Here is a 21,120-nt window from a genome sequence, read left to right on the forward strand (position 1 = left end):
GATCATGGTTCCTTCATACAAATACTAACGATCGATTCGATCGATCTCAACTTTATAGAAATCCATCCATACCGTAATTTTTTCTACAGGAAATTTGCACAGTCTCCTTAGTAAACAAAAATGATCACATCGAATCTTTGATAGAATTCTGAATGAATAAGACATTACATTATATCTAGAATATATTATGAACAAACAAGCATTTTGGATGCTGATGTTGCTGGCTTTCCATAGTTGTGGTTGATCGGATCATCGTAACTCTTTGTATGATAGGGCCCCAGGTGAGATATGTAATTATCAATCATGTTTATAGGAGTTATTCCCTCTAGCCATGGGATAAACACAAAAAGTGAGGGGCTTTCCCGGGGGCTTTGTATACAAACATTTATCTAAAGTGGTTATAAGGAGATTTGTCGTAATTAAATCTCATATGAAAGGAAATATATAATGAAAGCAAAGAGACTTAAAACAACAGATGCTGGCAATACGTTTCATACATTTCCATTTGTGTATGTGAGTGGTCGATGCTTGAAGGAAAAGCAACCTAGTAAAAAAAGGGCTCTAATTATATAGGGTAGTTATATTGCGCACATATCCACCTTGTTAGGTGCTCAAGACGCTCCTTTATTACACGGCTAAGCTAGGCGTTTACAGCGCACACAGCTTCTTGAGGAATTACTTCCTACCGGTACCCATTTACCTCACCTGGGTTGAGTGCAGCACATTGTGGATCAGTTTCTTGATGAAGGAAATTACGCCATGGCTGGGATTCGAACCCACTACCCTCTGTTTCAAAGTCATAAGACTAATCCAATGGGCCACAACGCTCCAAATAAGCATCCACATGATTAAGATACGCCCAAATGATAAACCATTCGGAACACCAATGGCTTCCTTTAAAACTATTCAGAAAATATTTCTTGAAGCTATATTACTCTATAGATTATAAAGTATTAAAAATAAAGAATATTTACCGATAGTTTCATATCTACCACTGATCGTGAAAAATTCAAAATCTAATATGACGTCACATTCATCTGATACTCAAACCAATAATTTACCTCTATTTCAGGCAATGTTTTTAATACATTCCAGTTCTGTACCCCAAGGCCTAGTACAGAGGGTTTTTTTTTTCTAAAAGGCACGTACATTTTGGGTGAGAATAATGTTAAGCAAATACATTCAAAACTATTATAAGATACAGAAAAGTAATATTGGACAGGCCACATTTCTAAATACTGCCTGTTAACGACTTGTATCCCACAATAATGCATGATTTGGTATTTACCAGAGAAGAGGTCCTTCTCTTACCTAATTTATATTTAAATAAAAAAATGGGAAGGGCGGGGGGGGGGCAAAGCAATATATGCGCTATTATCCCACACGTGTTACCTGAAATCTCTTCAGCCTCGGCGAGTAACACCAAGTCGGTTGGTATTGTGTATCCTTCCACTGTTCCAGTTACGGTGACGTCACCAATGATGGACAATGCAGAGTCAAAAGATATTCCAGCTAGCGACAGTTCCTGATTTCCACTTATCTTCAAGATCTGCAAAGACAAAATAAACTGTGCTGAAATTATTATTCTTCGGATTTTTCAAAAAATCTAATATGCTAAATTTTCAACCAGAAGTTAAAAAGGCTAGAAATTAAAACATCAGTTTGAAATAGAACGAATCGTGAACATTAAACAAAATTAGTTTATTACATGTCCTCATGGATCGAGGCGTATCGAGGTAATTAAGTTTTGTATTCTGTACAAGTATAGGCCTAAAGTATTTCAATATCACGTACATTTTGCATTTCCCATATTTTGTTGAGAGATATTGCATGAAGATTTTTTTTTTAGAAAAAGGTGATTTCAGAGGGTACTTTAAAACATTTAGATAAGTTTATTTTGCTTTTTCCTCATAACTTAATAAAAACAATTTTACTTATTACTGATGTTTTGAATGCTATGAGTGCCAACTAAGCCGTTAGATTAAACCTGTACTGTCAGAGATTTGTGTCACATTTGGCTACAATAGTTGAATAGAATAAATGCCATAAGCATTTTGGGGCCATATACAATGATGGTCAGTCAAGCAATGTGTCTAGTCCTGCTAGATCGATCCGATACTGGTACATCTCATGGTCCAAAAACATTGCTATATCTTTATCAGTCTCTACTTCATGAATATTTTTAATGAGGGTATTTGCTTACATTTACATTAAATGCGGAGAGATCTTCGCCATTGATCGTTTTTGTGTCACCCATTGTGAGAGCTCCAGATATAGAAACTAGATCAGAGAAAGTCTTGTAACCTGTAAACATAGAAAATGGTTTTTAAAAGGTACTTGAAAATTTGACGATTGTACGTAAGATACAATTCTGTAATGGAATACTGTGATTCAAATATCTGTTGGAGTTTTGATAAATATTTCTGAATGACCATGGAAGGGCATATACGCGGAGGACATTCGACTTTCAGGATCTACATATCACGTGATATTTATTTGTATTTTGAACCACAGGTGAACATTTCTTTATCTTGGGACAACACTCGTGTGTGAAAGATCCAATATAAGGTTCGAAGTCTTAATCTAATAGGGAATTCGAAAACCTCTTGTAATTCATAATATTGCCATAAGATACGACCATAAAACAATCTAATCACATTTTAAGATACATCTTGTTAGAGGGGCACTTGATTTATATAACTTCTACACTGTTAGAAAATTTATCCTTAAACTAAAAGAAGTTCCTGCAGCAGAGTCTCGAGAACACCTGTAATCTTACCAGATTGCGTAATCTTACAGGAAATTGGTATTTGGTGTGTGTAATCTTACAAATTTCCTTAAATAAAACACTCTTTTCCCCTTTTTCTAACAGACCTGTTCTGTTAAATTGCAGAAAAATTCCTGTTTCATGAATTTAAAGAATGATTCTGGTATTGCTTTCTGCAAAATCTTCTTTTATTTTTCTGTAAAATCAGGGTTTTTTTAACAGTGTATTAAAAATTAGGAAATTCTTGAATAAAAACTTCATTATTTGCCCCGCTGACAAGACAATCTCTTCACATTTTATTCGCGTGATTTAGAGTGCAGTTCTATTTATTCCTCCTATAGAAGAGAATGAGAGGGGGAGGTCAGCGGGGACAGACAGTATGTATATCATTTCCACTGGGATATATCATTAACACAGGGTATCTATCAAACAACTACCCGAGACCTAATACCTAATAAGACCCTAAAAACCAAATGCCTGTACAAATTTCCATGAGGGAAGGGGTGTTATATATTTAACGTTTACAAAATCTTTTCAAAAACAATACCCACCGCCTATATCTCCACTTTCACCAAGAAGTACAAAGTCATCTGGGATAGTGAGGTCATCAATGGTACTCTGTAGGGTAACGGCTCCCGATAATTCGACGGAGCCTGTGGCTTCCACCTCTACTTCAAATGTTTGTTCCCTACCCTTCGCCAAGACGTCATCGTATAGATCCTCGATGTCCACACCGTTGACGTCACCGGAGACCGTGATGCTGCCAGATACTGAATGAGCCAATGTCATGTGAAGGAAGATAGGATTGTTTAGGTTTTAGATCTGGGTCCGTTTAATAAAGAGTTACGACTAGGGTAACTTTGTCATTATAGCAACTACGTTGGTAACAGGGCTCAGCAGCCAATCACAATCAACGGTTCCATTGCAGTGCAATTATGGCAAAGTTACCAAAGTTTTTAGTCTTTATAAAATGGACCCTTGGTCGTGATGGTAGATGTAAGATATTTTAACGACAATGATGTGTGGGTGATATTTGACTATCTATTCTACTCATGCATGACGTAGGTAACAAGGCAGAAAAGGTTACTAAACACAATGGTTTCCTAATTCATCCAACGATAAAAACCCTCACAATGTATTTAAATTACCGAAATCTGTTGATGGAGAGCTGTTTGTTATCAAGTGGTGTTTATTGAAAATAAGAAGTGAAATGGCATCTCTTCGTTTTGTCTGAGATTGAATTGCAATCTATATCTCTATATCTCTGATTATAACACAGGTAAATGGAAATGTTTTTTTTTAACTTGTTCCTAAATGGTCTTGGTAATAAACTTTTTTTGTATTGCAATATTAGAAACAATGAAAAGAAATTTCATATGGACAATATTTTTATTAAAAAAGTTTTGCAGTCTTGGTGTGAGTTAACTTTTAATGAAAATCCTCCTGATGAGTTTATTCACAATCAGGTTATATGGAATAACTCTTGTATCAAGGTAAATGGTTCTTTACTTTTAAAAAAGATTGGATAAATAAAGGTATTATTAGGTTAAATCATTTGTTGAAGCAGGATTGTAACTTTCTCTCACATTCTGATTTTGTTTGTAAGTTTGATATTCATTGTAATTTTCTTGATTATTATTCTGTTATATCTGCCATACCAATTGAATGGAAAATGGTTTGCAAAGAACCTCCTAAAAAAGTGAATTACCAAGAGGAAATTATATATAACATAAGCAAGGTAACAAAAGTGTGTAAATATATTCATAAAATGTGTGTTGAGAAAATTTTTAAAATTCCTATTTCACAAAACAAATGGAAAAGTATTGTTTCAGATCCAATCGTTACTTGGGACAAAATCTATATGATTCCTTTTAAATGTACTTTTTCAACAAAGCTTAGATATTTTCAGTACAAAATTTTTCATAATATTCTTGGTGTTAACAAGTACTTGAAAACTGTTGGTATATCACATTCTGATTTATGTTCCTTTTGTTCAGCACACACAGAAACTTTTGGGAATGTCCCCTTACTCGTCGATTTTTAGATGATTTTGAAAAATACACTCTTAAAAGTGAAATAAAATTATCTTTTAATGACTTTGTATTTGGCATACCAGCTGGAAATTCTTCTTTTAATTTTGATATTTTATATGCCAAATATTATATATTTTCAACTAAATGTTTAAAAGGAAACTTATCATTCTCATCATTTCAAAAGAAATTAAAGTATCAGCATGAGATAGAACGAACTAGGCACATGCAACAAAATAAATTTATTGTATATCTTGACGAATCGAGGCACATCAAGCTTATCTAAATTATGTATTGTGTATATGTATGATATTGAATTTGATATATCACATACATTTTCCATTTGTTTATATGCGTTGTGGAGAAATATTGAATAAAGACTTTCTTTCAAAAAAAATCTCTGTACCAATGGTATTAAAGATGTGTTCGTGGTACTCGACCGTCACACACACACACACACGCGCGCGCGCGCGTGCCTGCATTATCATCATATTTTTTTCACTGAAACGTCTCCCTGGCCCTATCTACACACCTGTTACGGTCTTAGAGAATGTTTTCACTCCAGCCATGCTCTGTGGTTCATCAATGATCTTGATAGCTGTTTCTGCATATGCACTAATATCGACACCATCTACGGTCGTTCCTTCGGTAACTATGGTATTCCCAGCCACAACAATATCTTTTGTGAAGATCACAGTACCTGGAAGAAAAATAATTATTGGTATTCGTTATCGCTTTCCATCATTCTATCAAAGATGCAGCTTCTCAGAAATATATCACCTTACGTTTGGAACTATTTGACTGCCGAATTTGGGTAATTTTCTTGTTTCAGGTGATGAATGAGATTTTGTTAAACGGTGTTTTCATACGTGTTGATTTATTTTTGATGTTCAATAAAGATCGTGGAAAATATTTCCTGTCCACTAGGGGAATATATAAGCCTATCTAATCCAACACTTATTTCATATGAATTTCAATGGTTTTTAAGGCGCCTGAAATATCTACAGATGTGACACCTGTACTACCTGTTATAGTTTGGACAATGTCCGAGAAGACGGCTTCCTCAGATAGATCGATCCCATTCACCGTCCCAGTCAAGTTGACATCCTGTTTAGCTGTTACACTGCCATCAACGATCACCATCTGTGTGTCAATGGTCTGTGTTCCTGACAGTGTGAACACACTCTCAGATATATCCACACCGTTGACCTCACCATCGACGGTGACGTCATCTTCGCTCTTCAGGTCATTGAGGAACGTCTTAGAAACTTCAGTGAAAAGAGATAAGAAAATGAAAATATTTTTGTCTGGTGGATTATGACTTTGTGATACAGCATTATCCGTTGCAAAGTGTCATTTTTGAAAAGCTTCCAAGATAAAATATCAAATATGCTAGCCTTTTACAATGTGTAATGAAAGCAACTTTCATTTTTAACATTATGATGGATTTGTTCTCAGTCAAGCAGATACAGTACATTCTGATGCTCACCACTGTTGTGAGACGGAAACACAACCTCTGCACACTGGCTAATTTAGAAAACATCCCTTTCTCTTATAGTACGCAATATGTTCCAGGAAGTATTAATTCCCAATTGTCCGACAACCCCTCATAGCTAAGATTCAGAGCAACTTCAGGTTGCAGTCTCTACAGGTACATAAATATATTTTGTCACTCTAGTTACGCAGATCAGGCAAGAAAACAAAATTAAGTATCTTTGTCTTTAGCATTATACTGTCCACCTTCACTTTATGTCCAAATGTCCTAACTCGCATGAACGATAATATCGTTTAGGCATACCTGTTATAGTTTGCTCGGTATCATAAAACACAGCATCGTTATATGCACTGGTAAAATCGACATCATTAATGAGGCTTCCTTCTATCGATACGTCTCCTGGGATATCGACGGTACTATCGAAATCAACATCACCGGTAATAACACCACCATTTTCAATAGACAGAACAAGGCTGCTAAACTCCGATACATCAACCTAGTTCGAGACCAAATAAAAAAGAAAGATTTTTAGATTTAAATACTATTTAAGATGTGGAATGCTTGTATTGACGTAGACAGGAATAACCGTCGATTCAGGGGATTTATTTACCAATTTTTTTACTATCATCCCCATTCACCGACGGTAGTACGGTAGTGCGAGCCCGCATGTGTTTTAGGTCTAAATGACATGTCGTCTTTGGCTTGAAGCTGTTGGTCTAGTATTGACATACTTAATTCACAATCTATCTATGCATTGCCTTCTTGTTTTGAATGACATGCGATGGATAACTGCTGGTTGCAATCGTCTGGAACGGATGTACCGTGGCCGTGTGGTCTTAGAGCGCCTGGCTATACATGAAACAGTCTGGGGTTTGATCCCCAGCCGCGGCAGCAATGACCGTGAGCAAGGCATTTAATCTACAATGCTCTTTTATCCTACTTTCAAACATTGTCAAATAAATGGAAATGCTATATGCATTATTGGTAACTAGGCGCCCTAAGGATATGAGAGTCTGTAACTTCTGCTATCCTGACACAGGAAAGTTGACTGAACTTCTGGCAAAGATCAATACCTCTGCCATAATGATCATTGTAACACTAGATAGCTTGAAACCGATTGATTCATCAGAATGAATTGTAAGAAAATTGTAGAAGAACCCAGATATTAAAGATCCAGAAAAGCTTGATAGCGTCAGAAAATAGTGTAGGCCGGGCAACACTTTTGTGGTTGGAAAATCCTATTACCTTTTTAATAGCATATTCGTCAGTTTCAACATTACAGTATAAATTGTCTGACGATCAATCTCTTTTCTCCACAGCCAAACTCTAAACGGTGAGTTGGTACCAAAAATAAAATTGACTGCCTTACCGTATCCACTGTTTTTCCCGCCGATACACCCATGGGCTGACTTAAGCTGATTTGTTGGGAGAATGTCTTAGCACCAGCGACTGTGGCACTTCGGCTTGACAACACAACATCGCTGTTCAAATCCAGGTCGTTGATGTTACCCTTAATGTCAACGTTTGCGTTAATGTTGACATTAGCATCAAAGGTTTTTGAGCCAGCAACGGTCTGAGATGACGGTTTGTCCATCACGTCATCTAAAATTGAAGGAAATACACATTGATGAACATTGATATTTTAGTATCATATTAAAGTATATTTTTTAGGTATGTCAAATGTTATATTGCATATGACAACGGTCTACAACATCAATGATACAGCTAAAATAATGGAGTTACGATTATATTCAATAAACGAAGAGTTTGTTTCAGTTTGATATGTTTGTTTTTATTTCTGGTCAGGGTAATACAATACATTAATAATCAATAATAAGAATGTAGTCGTATGATATACAAAACAATGTTGAGAAGCATAAACTAAGTTTTTTCTAAAAGAAATATGTCATCAATCAACGCAGGAGACCGCTATCGTGAGCGGTTTCAGATTTAAATTTATGGCTTCATCATCAGTTGCTGAAACCACTTTTCGCATTTCTATGAAAAGAAGCCTAATAGCATCTTTTTATGCATACCTTTTCTTGTGTGTCTGAAAAAAGGGTAAAATTAAGACAGCCTACGAAATCCATGATATCAAAAGATCAAGAATAGGCCTACTAAAAAGATTTTGAATAACTCTTCTGAACCTTTAGTTATCTTGCTTGACCTTCTAACTGTGTATGTCTTTAACCAGTTATCCCCTGTATTCTCATTCTGATGCTAGCCGACATGTACGTACCTGGCACGGTTATAGAATTGATATCCCCCGACACCGTTACGCTTGTCCCTACTGTGACGTCAGTAACAAAATCCGCCTGCCCCGTCATAGTCTGTGAACCGGTGAGTCTTAATGCATTTGTATCGATATATGAAAGATCGATTTCATTGATGTAATTATCGTCTGCCGTGAAAGAGTCCGCCTGGGCATTGCCACTGACAATTGTCTTCGGAGCACTCAATGTTATCGAACCTTTATTAGTTGGGAAGAAAAACAAAATGTGAGAACCATCAAAGAAATGAAAGCTATTTCTTTTATAAAAGACACTGCACATCACCCCCACATCACATATGGTATTGTAGTCTGGGGTGGAGCTAGAAAAAATGATCTAGATTGTATATTATTAATTTAAAAAATGGCAGTGCTTGCAATAACATTCAGTACAAATATGACAAGATCAGCACCATTATTCAGGGTTCTTAACTTAACATTTACCAACTGTATAGATTATCTAACTGTAGTTTTATCTACGATCTAATTAATACAAATTTGCCACATTCACTGCTACTATATTGTTCACTGATTTAACATAGATATAATACAAGGCAAAAGGAAGACGAGAATATGTATGTACCAAATGTTAGGACAAGCTTGGGAAAGGAGTGTTTATCTTATGTAGGCACAACTTCTTTGAATGAGCTACCAACCAAAATCAGAAAGAAACCATCAAGATCAAGTTTTCGCAAAGCTATTGTCGAACATTTGTTGGAAAAATGAATTTTGATACCATTTATATTTGTTATCATCCAGATATCTTTCATATACTGTTAACTAATTTTGTTAAATTGTTATGTAGTCATTGCTAGAGTGTATTAGTTGCCTATGTATTCATAAATTATTGTTTGTAAACTTGTAAATTGGTATTATCATTGCATTGGATAATAAATAAATTCATTCATTCCTTCATCTTCCTTAATTAATAACGATAAAAATGATGATAATGATTGCAATAATATAATTATCAATTAGTATTTATGAAACAAGATTTATAAAGAATCTCGATGCGCATATAGTCACTCCGGCTGTTAGCTCGAGCTGCCGTTTCATGCGTTTAGAGTTCAAGGGATAAATCCTGAGTACCCATTCACCTCGTGCAGCACAATGAGGGAAATTACGTACACCATGGCTGTGATTCGAACCCACGACCTTCTGTTTCACATGCAATCCGGCACTGTGCCATAACGCTCCACAGCGCTCATGAATTTAATTCTGAAAGTCTCACCTTCTATGGTCTGTTCCGTTGATTTGGTAACAAAGTTTGGAGGATGGGCTTGGAGAGCCGTAGAATCAGCACCGTTGGCATCTATAGCTTGAATTAGTGCAGGGTCCACCTCGTATTCCTGTCCACTCTCAATCGTAAGTGTTTTGGTTTTCAGGACCGGAAGTTGAGCTGTTCCTGCATCAGAAACCAAACACAATGATAGGTGATTAAAGGACTACAATCACTGTTGTTGTAGTTTTTTTAAATGAAAGGTTTTAGTGTTCTTAATGTTCTCAAATTATCCCGGCTTCAGCAGTTAAAAAGGTGAAGACAGCAGTTACTTGAAGAAAAAGTGGAGAAAGGTACAAGAAACGTTTATTATTTAATGGGATTGCCCAGGACTGAATAAAGGAAATACAAACCTGTGATCACAATGTTGCTGGTGATAACTTGTTTTTCTTTTGTTTTACTCAATCCTCTTTCGGATAATTCGTTTGTGAGGTCTGTGATGTTCGTTATTCCTTCCGCAGTCTTTTCTGTGAGCTCTTTGATGCAGCTGGGCAGATAAATACCCTCAGTGACGTTTGTCACAGCTGGAATTTTAAAAGAAACACTCAGATATCAGCAGTAAAAAAAGTGCATTTTTCAATGTGATCTTTTGCAGAAAGGGCTGCGATCATACAACAATCCAAAGAGTAAATGCAATTAGGGGATATCTAACCGATGAAATGTGTTCAATAGGGACTTAATCGCTTGATTTTTTTTCAGCTACGTTTAAACTGCAACGAGTCCCTGATTATTGCATTCATTATCATTGGGCATGTCGAGAGTGAAATTATAGGTTATCTACCCATCCCCTTCTTCAGACGAAACTGAGAATTTCGATATTATATGGAATATATATCGATGATTAATGACTGTTCTTGTATTATTAGATCACATATGACATATACTGACGGGTCGTACCATCCGTATTTTCGTAAAGATTAATCATAAGTCGTACCTTACGATACGTTGATAGATATTCGGTGAGTGTGAAGCAGCCAGGGCTTATATGGTAAATGAGTGTGTGGAAGAGGGTAGGGATATTCTGTGATATTGGTTGCGTGAGAGTATACTGATTTTACAGCCCTCAAGACTATATATTCACCTTGTACATGTTGTAGAATTATACTCAAATTCTACTCTGCTAGTAGTGCCTCTGTGTACTTGGATGTTAATACCTATACTGAGTGAAGAGTATTTGGGGGATGAATGGAAACATAAAGAAGCTAACAATAAATATTTGATTATGATTAGGATATGAAGAATTGAGAAATCATACTTGTGTCATTGACGTGCACGAATGAAAAGAAGTTGGACTCTGTCAGATTTCGATGTTCAGTTGTCCAGAATAGCTCGCCAGATATCGCTATGTAATCGGTGCTATCCATACTGAATGCTTCGAGATGAACATCAGAAAGTCTGGTAGAAGATTCGTAGAGGTAGAGATTCGTATCAGTCTCCTCCCACGCAGCATCATCGGTAAACTCGAAGAATCGAAGCCCCTGTTACCATAGAAACAATTTGAATCATTTTCCTGTAAAGGGGAAGGTTAACCTTGGAAAAAAGGTTTGCTGTAAAAACATACCAGAAAAAAAATACATATTGGTGAAGGTTTGCGAAAAGATTAAGTTATAAAAATATTAATTTATGGATTTGTGACGTCATAAATGAGCAGTTTTCCTGTTATTCTATGTAATTAATGCATTAATTTGCTTTTTTTTTTGGGGGGGGTTGTTATTACTTATTTTTGCTGTCTTTTAAGGAACGGGGTGAAATGATTTGTTTTTTGATATACTGAAGGAACAATAAAAACTATTTTCTATTTTTTTGGGGAAAGATGACATTTCATTGATTTTTGTACCATACAATCTGTAGGAAAGCTGCTCGAATATGACGTAAGGGTAAAATTCCTCTTTAACACATTCCTCCATAATCGTTTAATAATTTTATTCATTTCTTATTTTCCACTTTCCATTTAATAATAATGATAATAATTAACATTTATACTGTATAGCACTTAATACAACAGTTTCTAAGCGCATTGGAAAGAGAAAAAAGTAGCAAAATACAGTGAAGGAGAACAGGAAATGGAATTAAGAGGACTGCTTCATGAGGTAAGATTTGAGGGGTGTTTTGAAAGATTCAACAGTGGATGCATTACGGATGGAGATGGGGAGATTGTTCCAGAGTTTAGGGGCAAGTGGAGAAATATTGAATAAATACTTTCTTTGAAAAAGAAAAAAAAGAGCAGAAAAAGCACGATCTCCATAACGGGTAAAAGTGCGGGGTCCTAGAGATAGTCGAAGGTGAGCAGTAGAAGAAGATCGGAGACGTTGAGTTGCAGAGGATGAGGGACAGAGAGAGATAAGATTTTGAAGGTAGGATGGGGCGAGACCATGGATGATTTCATAGACAAAGAGAAGGAGCTTGACAATAATTCTATTATGAACCTGAAGCCAATGGAGGGAGTAGAGAATAGGGGTAATATGTTCAAATTTCTTTGTGAGGGTTACCAATCTAGCTGCAGTATTTTGAATTCTTTTAAGAGCGTAAAGAGACTTCCTTTCAATTTGAGTCTTCTTTTCATTCTCCTTTCCCTCCTTTTCCACCTCCTTTCCCTCCTTCTCATTCTTCCCCTTCCATTGAGCTTCCCCTCCTCCTTCTCTGATCTGGTATTATTTTAGCATTAAAACAAAATGTTTGAGAGGTAACACTAAATGATTCAGTTTCTAATATTCAATGCTTAAAACCTGAATATAATTGATTGAATTTTAAAACATGACTATCTCAAACTCTTAGAGAACAGTACAAGTTCATAAAGTAGATCAAGATGTATAAAAAAAAAAATGCATTTCAAAAATATTTTTTTATTTGTATACATAAACCGTTACAGATTACATTCTGTTGTAAACTTACAGTCCGGTCAACTGCTACAAGTAGCTTAGGATCATACTCCAAATCTAAATATTCAAAGGAAATGGCCCCATCAGTGCTTATCGTCTGGTATTCAATAAACTGTTCGTCTGGGAGAAAAAGAAAAAAGAAACATCATTAAAATCAAAGATTACACAAATTTATTAAACATGACAAAGGGAATAATATAATGCTTAATGTGTAGATTATCTATAGGCCTACACGATTAAGTGGCAATAATGAATGCAACAAGCAACTGTTTTTTTTTACACTGACGATATAATATCATTGCCAAGGGACCCGTTAACATAAAACTTGGAGATTGATCGTAAGACTGATCTTAAAGACTGATTATACACATTGACCAATGTAATTAATTGTAGAAATCAGCTCCACTATTAATCGCTAAGTTTAGGGAATGCACGGGGCCCATGTGAGCTTTGTAAAAACACAAAAGAAAAGCATGTAATACGTGTCAACGTAGTATTATGACGATTCCACACCGACGTCGGACATTAGAGCTCACAATTTTAATCAAAACACAATAAACATATCGGTATGGGTTTTAGGTCATTTATTTTACCAGCATTATGTAATATCTTAAGTCAATTCTTATCTATTTTTTGTCGATAGTGGATAGTAATTCGGTTTGGTCACACGTGATGAGAATATGTCATATTACATAAAACATATTTAGGATATGAAATATCATTGAAAATATAGAAGGGCACTGCTCACTTATTTCAACTTAGAATTAATCGCATTGACATAGAACTAGATAAATGAAAAATTATTGTTTTAAAGAAGGCGATTTATGAACTGATATCATTAAGTAGAATAATCCAAGTACACATTGTTGCGTTAATGAAATTGAATATAGAAACAATCCTTTTTCAAAAAATTGATAAAAATGCATATACCAATGTATGTAAATTGCTCTATTTGAAAAAGAATGCTGATTCTTTTTATTTATTTATTTGATTACTTATTTATTTTTAATTTATATATGTATCTATTTATTTACTTATTTATTAATTGATTTTTGGGGGGGATACTTACCCGATGCCCACCAATAAATTGAAGAATCAGTCAATGTACTTTCTACACCATCTGTGACCTCAAGATGATTGCTGATAGCAAGATAGTTGTATCCATAATGTACGAAGAATTTGAGAGAGGTAGGGGCAGTGCTGGCCAGTACTTGCTTTTTAATCATTGTGACGCCACTCTCATCCGTAGAAGGATCTGTGTATCAGAGTTATGACTAAGTTTACATTTTCATAGATTTTTGTTGTTGATTTTGTGAGTTCTATTAAATCATGTAAAGGCCTATATAGTATAGTATAGTATTTATTTTCCGTATAAAAAAAAAAAAAAAAGCAAAACGGATGGATTGCCCATTTTCAGTTTAGTCGACATGACTATACTGTTCTTCCATGGGGTCCATATACAATACAAAGTAAAACGTAAACACATATGAAAGAGCATAACATATACGGTAAATCAAACAGAATAACAAAAGTGACATGATATATGTTGTTATAAGAAAAGATCATAAAATTAAATAGTTTGGCAAGAATTTACACTAAATATTTTACAAAATGAATGAATTGAATGAATAAGGCTACTGTCAAGTTATTAAATAAAAGGTTTTCACAAGAAGCAAGGAATAATAATATGAATGTACAATGAATAAAAATGAATATGTAATGATTGTAAACTGTCCTAATAACACAAAATTCTGGTTCACGGATACAATTTTTAACCTCCTTTGGCTTGTCAACTGTATTAATAATAAAATTTACGCTGTAAGATCATGCATGGTCGTATAATTAGAGCTATGCTGTTTCCGCTGATGAAAAAAAAGTCATTTGTAGGACCCCACCCCCCTCAAAATACAATCATGGTTCACGTTTATTTCTTCTTTAACTTTTGTACATAACATTAATTAACATCATAGATCAAAACAGTTTCTTAAAGGTATTGTTTAACTTTGTGAGCAGCCGATTTAAAAAATTCTCAAACCAATATGAAACTTGTGTATACCAGTGCATGTATTAGAACTAATAAACCCTAAAAACAACCATTATTGAGAATGAAAAGCTAAAACTACAAGGCAAACCCCGATTTTATAAATAGGCGTCTTATAGACGCCTAAATAGTACACATAAGTGTATGGGATGAAATTAAGATGGTGTTTCCGGTCACTTTATATTTCAATTTTTGAAGCACTAAATAATTATTTTCGAACGCAATTTTTTCTGGGCCTCATTTTTGTAACATATCCTAGACACAGATGACAAGTATGACCTTCTAGCTCAGATTTTTTAAAAGTCAAACCAATGTTAAACAATCACTTTAAGTGCATCAATAAACTGAAAATGTCTATATATGAGATCATGTTCAAAGTTTGTCATGAAAGAGAAGGTTACACATTGGATCTGGCCGGAGGTTTTGAGTTCGAACAACAGACAAGGTGATGAATTTCCCTATAAACACTTACCCACATACATGTTGTAAAATAGGGTGCCTTTATCGTAACTCCCATCGTTGTCCTGATACTGTGCTATAGCGATGTATAGCTCATATCCCAAGATTGCGTGAGCTATATCGCTTGCTCCTACTGTTCGAACCGATGCCACCTCATCAAAATGAGCTCCAGCAAATCTGTATATCCTGCAAATGGGAAAAAAAAAAAAACAGAATGGAAACGCAATATTTTGTAGAAAAAGGGGGCTCATAACAAAAGAAATGGGCGGGTAATTTCATTTAAAAGTTGTCATCACATTGATGCAAATGATCTAAATTCGCTAATTATATTTTCAGAATTTGGCTACAAGGCTTGAGTTTAACATGTTTTAATAAATAAAGCTACTAAGGTTACTAATAGAGGCACCAGGTTTTCGGGGTTTTTTGTGAGAGGATGGGGATAGGCATAATTTTTAATGGAACATAAGAGGTTTCATAGAGTTTCATGACAAAGATCTCTTTCTGATATTATCCTTTGATCCTTCCTTCTTTGCTCTTCCTATTGCTTCCCCTGTCTCGTCTCTCGTTTCTTCAACTTTTTAATTCAGTCATCCCCACCCCCGCCCCTTGGGGAAATTCCTAATTACAACCATATTAAGATATAAAAAAACTTTTCATCTGAAGAAAAGAATCTTGGGTGTGAAATCATGCCATCTTGGTAAGATATGAACTAACTGCAAATTGAAATTGAAAGTCGGTTGGTTTCGGGACACCCCCCCCTCCCCCTGGATCCGTTATTGTACTTATCCTAATAAGTACATTGCGCACTTACACAGTTGAAGTCTGGTACTTGTTATAAGAGTCAATCCGACCGTTCGCAATTCCTAGATACGTGTCTCCTTCGTAGATGAAGGCTTCCAAAGCAGCAGCTCCAAAGGTGTAGAAGTACTGGACATGGCTGACCGAAGGGACTGAGGGGTCAAAGGTCAGTACCTGTGAAAATCCCTGATATCTATTGGCACCAAACTGACCATTGGCCACGGCTATGTATGTTTTTCCTTCGAGAAGAAACGGTTCAATATCCTTCACCCCATTCGTTCTAAACGTCACTCCTGCAATAACAAAAAGCATTCATATCAAATCTTTATTAGCATCATAGCAGAACAGAAATTGTTCTTTGTATAAGTACACGGATGAAATGAAAATCGAACTGCCCTTACTTATGTAAAATTCAGTAAAAACGATTTTAGGTCAAATCAGGTACGTTTAAAATATAGGGCTCATTTCATAAAATAATTGCGACAGTACTTAATGTTTGTAGAATAAGAAATATAGTACTGCAGCTACTGTTAAAAAACCCGTGATTTTACAGAAAATAAACAGAAGATTTTGCAAAAAGCAATAACAGAATCATTCTGTAAATTCATAAAACAGGAATTTTTCTGCAATTTAACATAACAGGTCTGTTAAAAAAAGGGGAAAAGGGTGTTTTATTCAAGGAAATTTGTAAGATTCCATACACCAAATACCAAATTCCTGTAAGATTACGCAATTCAATAAGATTACAGATGATCTCGAGACTCTGCTGCAGGAACTTCTTTTATTTTAAGGATAAATTTTCTAACAGTGTACTGCAGCTACCATTGTTACGGGGCTCAATAGCCAATCAAAGCAAAAGTTTCAAGGAATCACGTTCTTGCCAGGTATACCAAGTACCAATATACCTCAATTGGGTTGAGTGCAGCACAGTGTTGATAAAATTCTTTCTGAAGGAAATTACGCCATGGCTGTGATTTGAACCCAAGACCCTCTGCTTTAGTGTCACTGTTTTGGTATCAGGAGATTAATTTTCACATGGGCCACAACATTCCCTCTGAAACTGGTCCTACATTCGCATGGCCTCAAGTTTGGACCCTTGTGGGAGGGCAGCTTCTTTCCTCGAAGCTCAACATAGAACTGATAAAGAGGGAGACCTATAAAAGTCACATTACTCCCCCCCCCCCCGTAAGTCAATTCATGAGCTGCTACTTAGGTGGACCGTCCCGGGGGGGGGGGTGTGAGTCTCGTCCCATGTTAGGCTTTCAGGGAATTAGCTTCGCTCTTACAATGGTCCAAACTTGTCTAGGCCTTGACCAACACTAACAAGGTAAAGAATTATTTACCTGTCGAAGAAAACGCTCCAGAAGAATACTTGAAGATCTCTGCATCCACTTGGTATATCCCTTCATCAACCTTGTTGAAACCCACTATGACGTAATGATCACCGTCACTTTCAAAATACTTGATGATGGAGATGTCTGTTGAAAAGCTTGCTTCAAACTGGATGTCCCACGAGAGGTCCTCATTGACGAGTAATTCTTAAATGTAAAGAATTGTTTATTTTAAGAATTTGAAAGAAAAATGATGATTTTCCGACTCTATCTCCAATTTTGAGTATTCTAGATTCTTATTCGGAAGGATTGTTAGCAATCCTTCCGAATAAGGCGTAACGAGCCAATATTTTGAGGGCAGAGTCTTTTAAGAATTGCCAGCTTTAGATATTCTGGGCATGAACATTTAATTATGTAATATATTTTGCAGTAATATTTAGAAATTTATACATTTACCCTTTTCAAAATTATTTTTTTTTTTCACTTTCTTGGTCGTGGGACTTTTTTGGGGGGGAGGGGGTGGGTGCAACGTATCCCCGAATCCCCATCTCTGTCATCCATGGTATTGCGAACTTTTCTATTTAATTTTGTTAAAGCATCCCCTTTCATAAATCAATGCCCTGTATGTTAATATTGTTTTGATCAACTTGCGGACATGTCTTGAAACAGTAGCCTGACAGAAATAAAACAACCACGTACCTCGTTTCTTGCGCCTGTTGAACTCCAGTGTATTTTGAGAGTAGGTTGTGTGCAGTTCTCTTTGGTAGTTTCGGAGAGAAGAATCCAGGTATTGTCTGAAGGCAGTCAGGATCTCCCTCTCGTCTCCGGTCAAGTCCACCAGATCCTCACGGGGATGAAACTCTTCTGGGAGTGTCGAGCCATTAGATCTTTGGGTCATTAGGAGCACGAGGAGCAGCAATGATGTGCCACTTAGAAGAGCCTTGAAGAGCATCCTGGTTCTGTCTTGAAAAGAATGAGTTTTTGCAAATGAACTTTTAATCTCCACATGCAGGCGAGGATCCAGGAGGGGGCCGAGCCGGCCCCGCCCCCCGCCCCCCTATTTTTTGACAACTTGTAGAAAAAATTGTACTCTTAACCTTGATAGAAACCCAGAAAAACAGAAAGAAAAGTAAGAAAGAGTCATTTTACCCATGATGTGTAATTTACACCCTCGTAACGACCGGCCGACCCCGAAAGGATACAAAAAAAGGTGAGGGGAAGAATTGGAAAATAGACTTTATATAAAATTTTTCGCTCGCGCTTCGCGCTTGCATTGCCTGTGTAATGAATCCCATTCAAGAGGGTTAAATGACACTAATATATAACCAATATATTTACAATATATCCAGTTCTGATATCAATTTGCACACAATTTTTTAGCTCGCACATCAAGCTTTAATTATTTTGTTTGATTTACACAAATTGTTAATGTGTATCAAAATGTTCAGCTCGCGCATTGTTTGATTTGTGAGAAACCTATGCTCTTTGGAAATTCTTACCAAAATTTGTCAAAAAGCTCCTTTATCATGTCAGTATATCAAAAATTAAGCTCATGCTTCGTGCTCGCATTTAATTGTTTGAGACACACAGTTTGTTTATTTAAATAAAAACGCGCTTAGACTGTTCATTTTTTTCAGGTCGGAATATCAGAAATTTTGAACTCGCGCTTCGCACTCTCATTATTTAATTGGTGATACTTGTATCCTCTTCATTAATCACTAAAAACAGTCCTAATTGAGTCACTTTTCACGTTACTATATGATAAAATTTCAGCTCGCGCATCGCGCTCGCATTGTTTAGTCGGATACTTATCTTTGTTCATGATTATAAAAACTGCTCGGAATCTTCAGTTCTAAGGTCATAAAATATCAAAGATTTTTAGCTTGCGCTTCGCGTTCGCATTATATATTAAGACCACATGAGATACCTTATATTGTTTATAGCAATAAAAACTAACGTATACTTAAAACTTCAGTCTTTAGTTAGGACTACCCCCTAAAAACCAACAAAAAAAAAGCCAGATTGAAGCGGCCAATCGAGAAAAATGTTGATCAAAATATTTTTCGGCCCCCCCCCCTTATTGGCGAAAGCTGGATCCGCCCCTGACATGCACAATGAACTTGAATACAAGAAATTATAGTCCTTTAAGGAACTGCACAGACCGCTTGGCGAATTGATTTACATTTATCAAAGTTTTAAATAGACAATCTTTTTCTACCATTGGATATGAAAACAATGGAGAATAAGATAATAAAAAAGGAAGACGGAGGAGAAGAAGAAGAAAAGAAGAAATAGAAGGAGAAGAATAAAGAGGGGGAAAGGAGAAGGAGAAGAAGAAAAAAAGGAGAAGAAAAGGAATAAAGAGGACAAAAAGGGAAAAAGAAGCAGAAGAAGACAAAGAGGAGGAGAAGAAGAAGGAATAGAAGAAGATGATTATGATGAGGATGATTAAGATGATGTTGATGATACAGAAGTAAAATAATGAAAGAAAATATGATATGGTATGATACAGAAAAGTCAACGAATTGTAGTTGGCGTTTAAATTAAAGAAAAAACATATCAAGAAGTACATGGGTTTTCTTTTAAAGGTGATCATTAAGTGAAGTTATGTCTGAATTCAGAGAACTTTAACTGATGGCGGCTACAATTTCAAAAACATTTTTTTTAAGAATCTTTCAAATATTAAGCAATATGATCATTATGTTATATTATAACCCCGTTCGTTGGATGACTGCATTATGTGTTGCTATGGAACCAATATACAAACAATCGTTGGAAGGAGTACTTGAAGCCCTCTTGAAGTCCAATTTATGGGATAAATTATTTTTAAAAGCCCCGTGACAACCAATCCGAATTCGCCTATAATTCCGATTAAAGATTGGATCGTTTTGATACAGTAATGCCTTTCATATCAAAACAAACTCACGAGCAAAAACAGACCAACATTTTGACAATCATTTTTAATTAATTTTGTCTATACAGATTACCTTAATTTATTCATGAAACACACACTTATTTCACCAATGATTTCAACTATATATATATATTTATACCTGCGTATCAGCAAAGGCACATCTACCAGCTACCAGGCCGATCGGGATGTCAACTCACTCTCGAGGGGCACACGGACCAATTCAGGAATCTGCCGGGGCTCTCCGACTCTGTGCCTGACTCTGACTGATCAAGAAGATGAGCTTTGATCAAAAGTTCAAATCCTATCAAGAATGTGTTCTCATAATAGACGTAATGAATGCGCTCACATGACTGGCTCATCAGTAGCATTCCTTTTTGCATACAATAGTTAGGGCCGATTAATGATGATTTGCATCTATTCAGGGTGAAGCTAGCCTACAGGGAGGTAAAGAGCGACCTGGGGTGACCGCCCCTATAATTTTTTTTTCTTATAGAAGCTGGGAAGGGGAATGTATTATATCTGTCTTTTTCCGTTACCCTCTTTATGTTTTCCTCCTCTTACTAAGAGGAGGAAAACATAAAGAGGGTAACGGAAAAAGACAGATATAATATTTCAAAAAGAGATATGATTGGCTCGTGTAATTTTTAAAAGCCTATACCGATCTTATTCACTTAAATTGAAAAAAAAATGGCACCTTTAGTTCATCCCCCGAAAAAATACCCCGATGCCGCCCCGGGTGCCGCCCCTGCATTATATTGGCGGATAACAATATTGCGAGATAATGTCACAATGCAAAAAGAGAACGTATAGGAAATTCCTCGCGGTCTTGACCATCAAGTTTGGGTAAGTACCGAAATG

General features: G+C 35.9%; 1 protein-coding gene across 1 annotated transcript in view; it reads right to left on the minus strand.

Annotated features, from left to right (window-relative positions):
- LOC121422895 overlaps positions 1-20,545 on the minus strand; it is a 40,712-nt gene extending 20,167 nt beyond the window's left edge. Inside the window, exons 1-18 of the mRNA XM_041618132.1 lie at positions 20,402-20,545; positions 18,048-18,307; positions 17,361-17,555; positions 16,031-16,310; positions 15,233-15,405; positions 13,789-13,974; positions 12,733-12,839; positions 11,096-11,318; positions 10,194-10,364; positions 9,793-9,966; positions 8,532-8,762; positions 7,662-7,894; positions 6,596-6,788; positions 5,823-6,065; positions 5,330-5,497; positions 3,319-3,537; positions 2,204-2,304; positions 1,393-1,549 (exon numbers count right to left, since the gene is read on the minus strand). Coding sequence (XP_041474066.1) covers positions 1,393-1,549; positions 2,204-2,304; positions 3,319-3,537; positions 5,330-5,497; positions 5,823-6,065; positions 6,596-6,788; positions 7,662-7,894; positions 8,532-8,762; positions 9,793-9,966; positions 10,194-10,364; positions 11,096-11,318; positions 12,733-12,839; positions 13,789-13,974; positions 15,233-15,405; positions 16,031-16,310; positions 17,361-17,555; positions 18,048-18,300 — 3,307 coding nt within the window. The 5' untranslated portion in view covers positions 18,301-18,307; positions 20,402-20,545. The remainder of the gene's footprint in view (positions 1-1,392; positions 1,550-2,203; positions 2,305-3,318; positions 3,538-5,329; positions 5,498-5,822; positions 6,066-6,595; positions 6,789-7,661; positions 7,895-8,531; positions 8,763-9,792; positions 9,967-10,193; positions 10,365-11,095; positions 11,319-12,732; positions 12,840-13,788; positions 13,975-15,232; positions 15,406-16,030; positions 16,311-17,360; positions 17,556-18,047; positions 18,308-20,401) is intronic.
- Between the last annotated feature and the right edge of the window lie 575 nt (positions 20,546-21,120).

Source organism: Lytechinus variegatus, chromosome 10, assembly GCF_018143015.1.
Source record: "Lytechinus variegatus isolate NC3 chromosome 10, Lvar_3.0, whole genome shotgun sequence".
NCBI lineage: Eukaryota > Metazoa > Echinodermata > Echinoidea > Temnopleuroida > Toxopneustidae > Lytechinus > Lytechinus variegatus.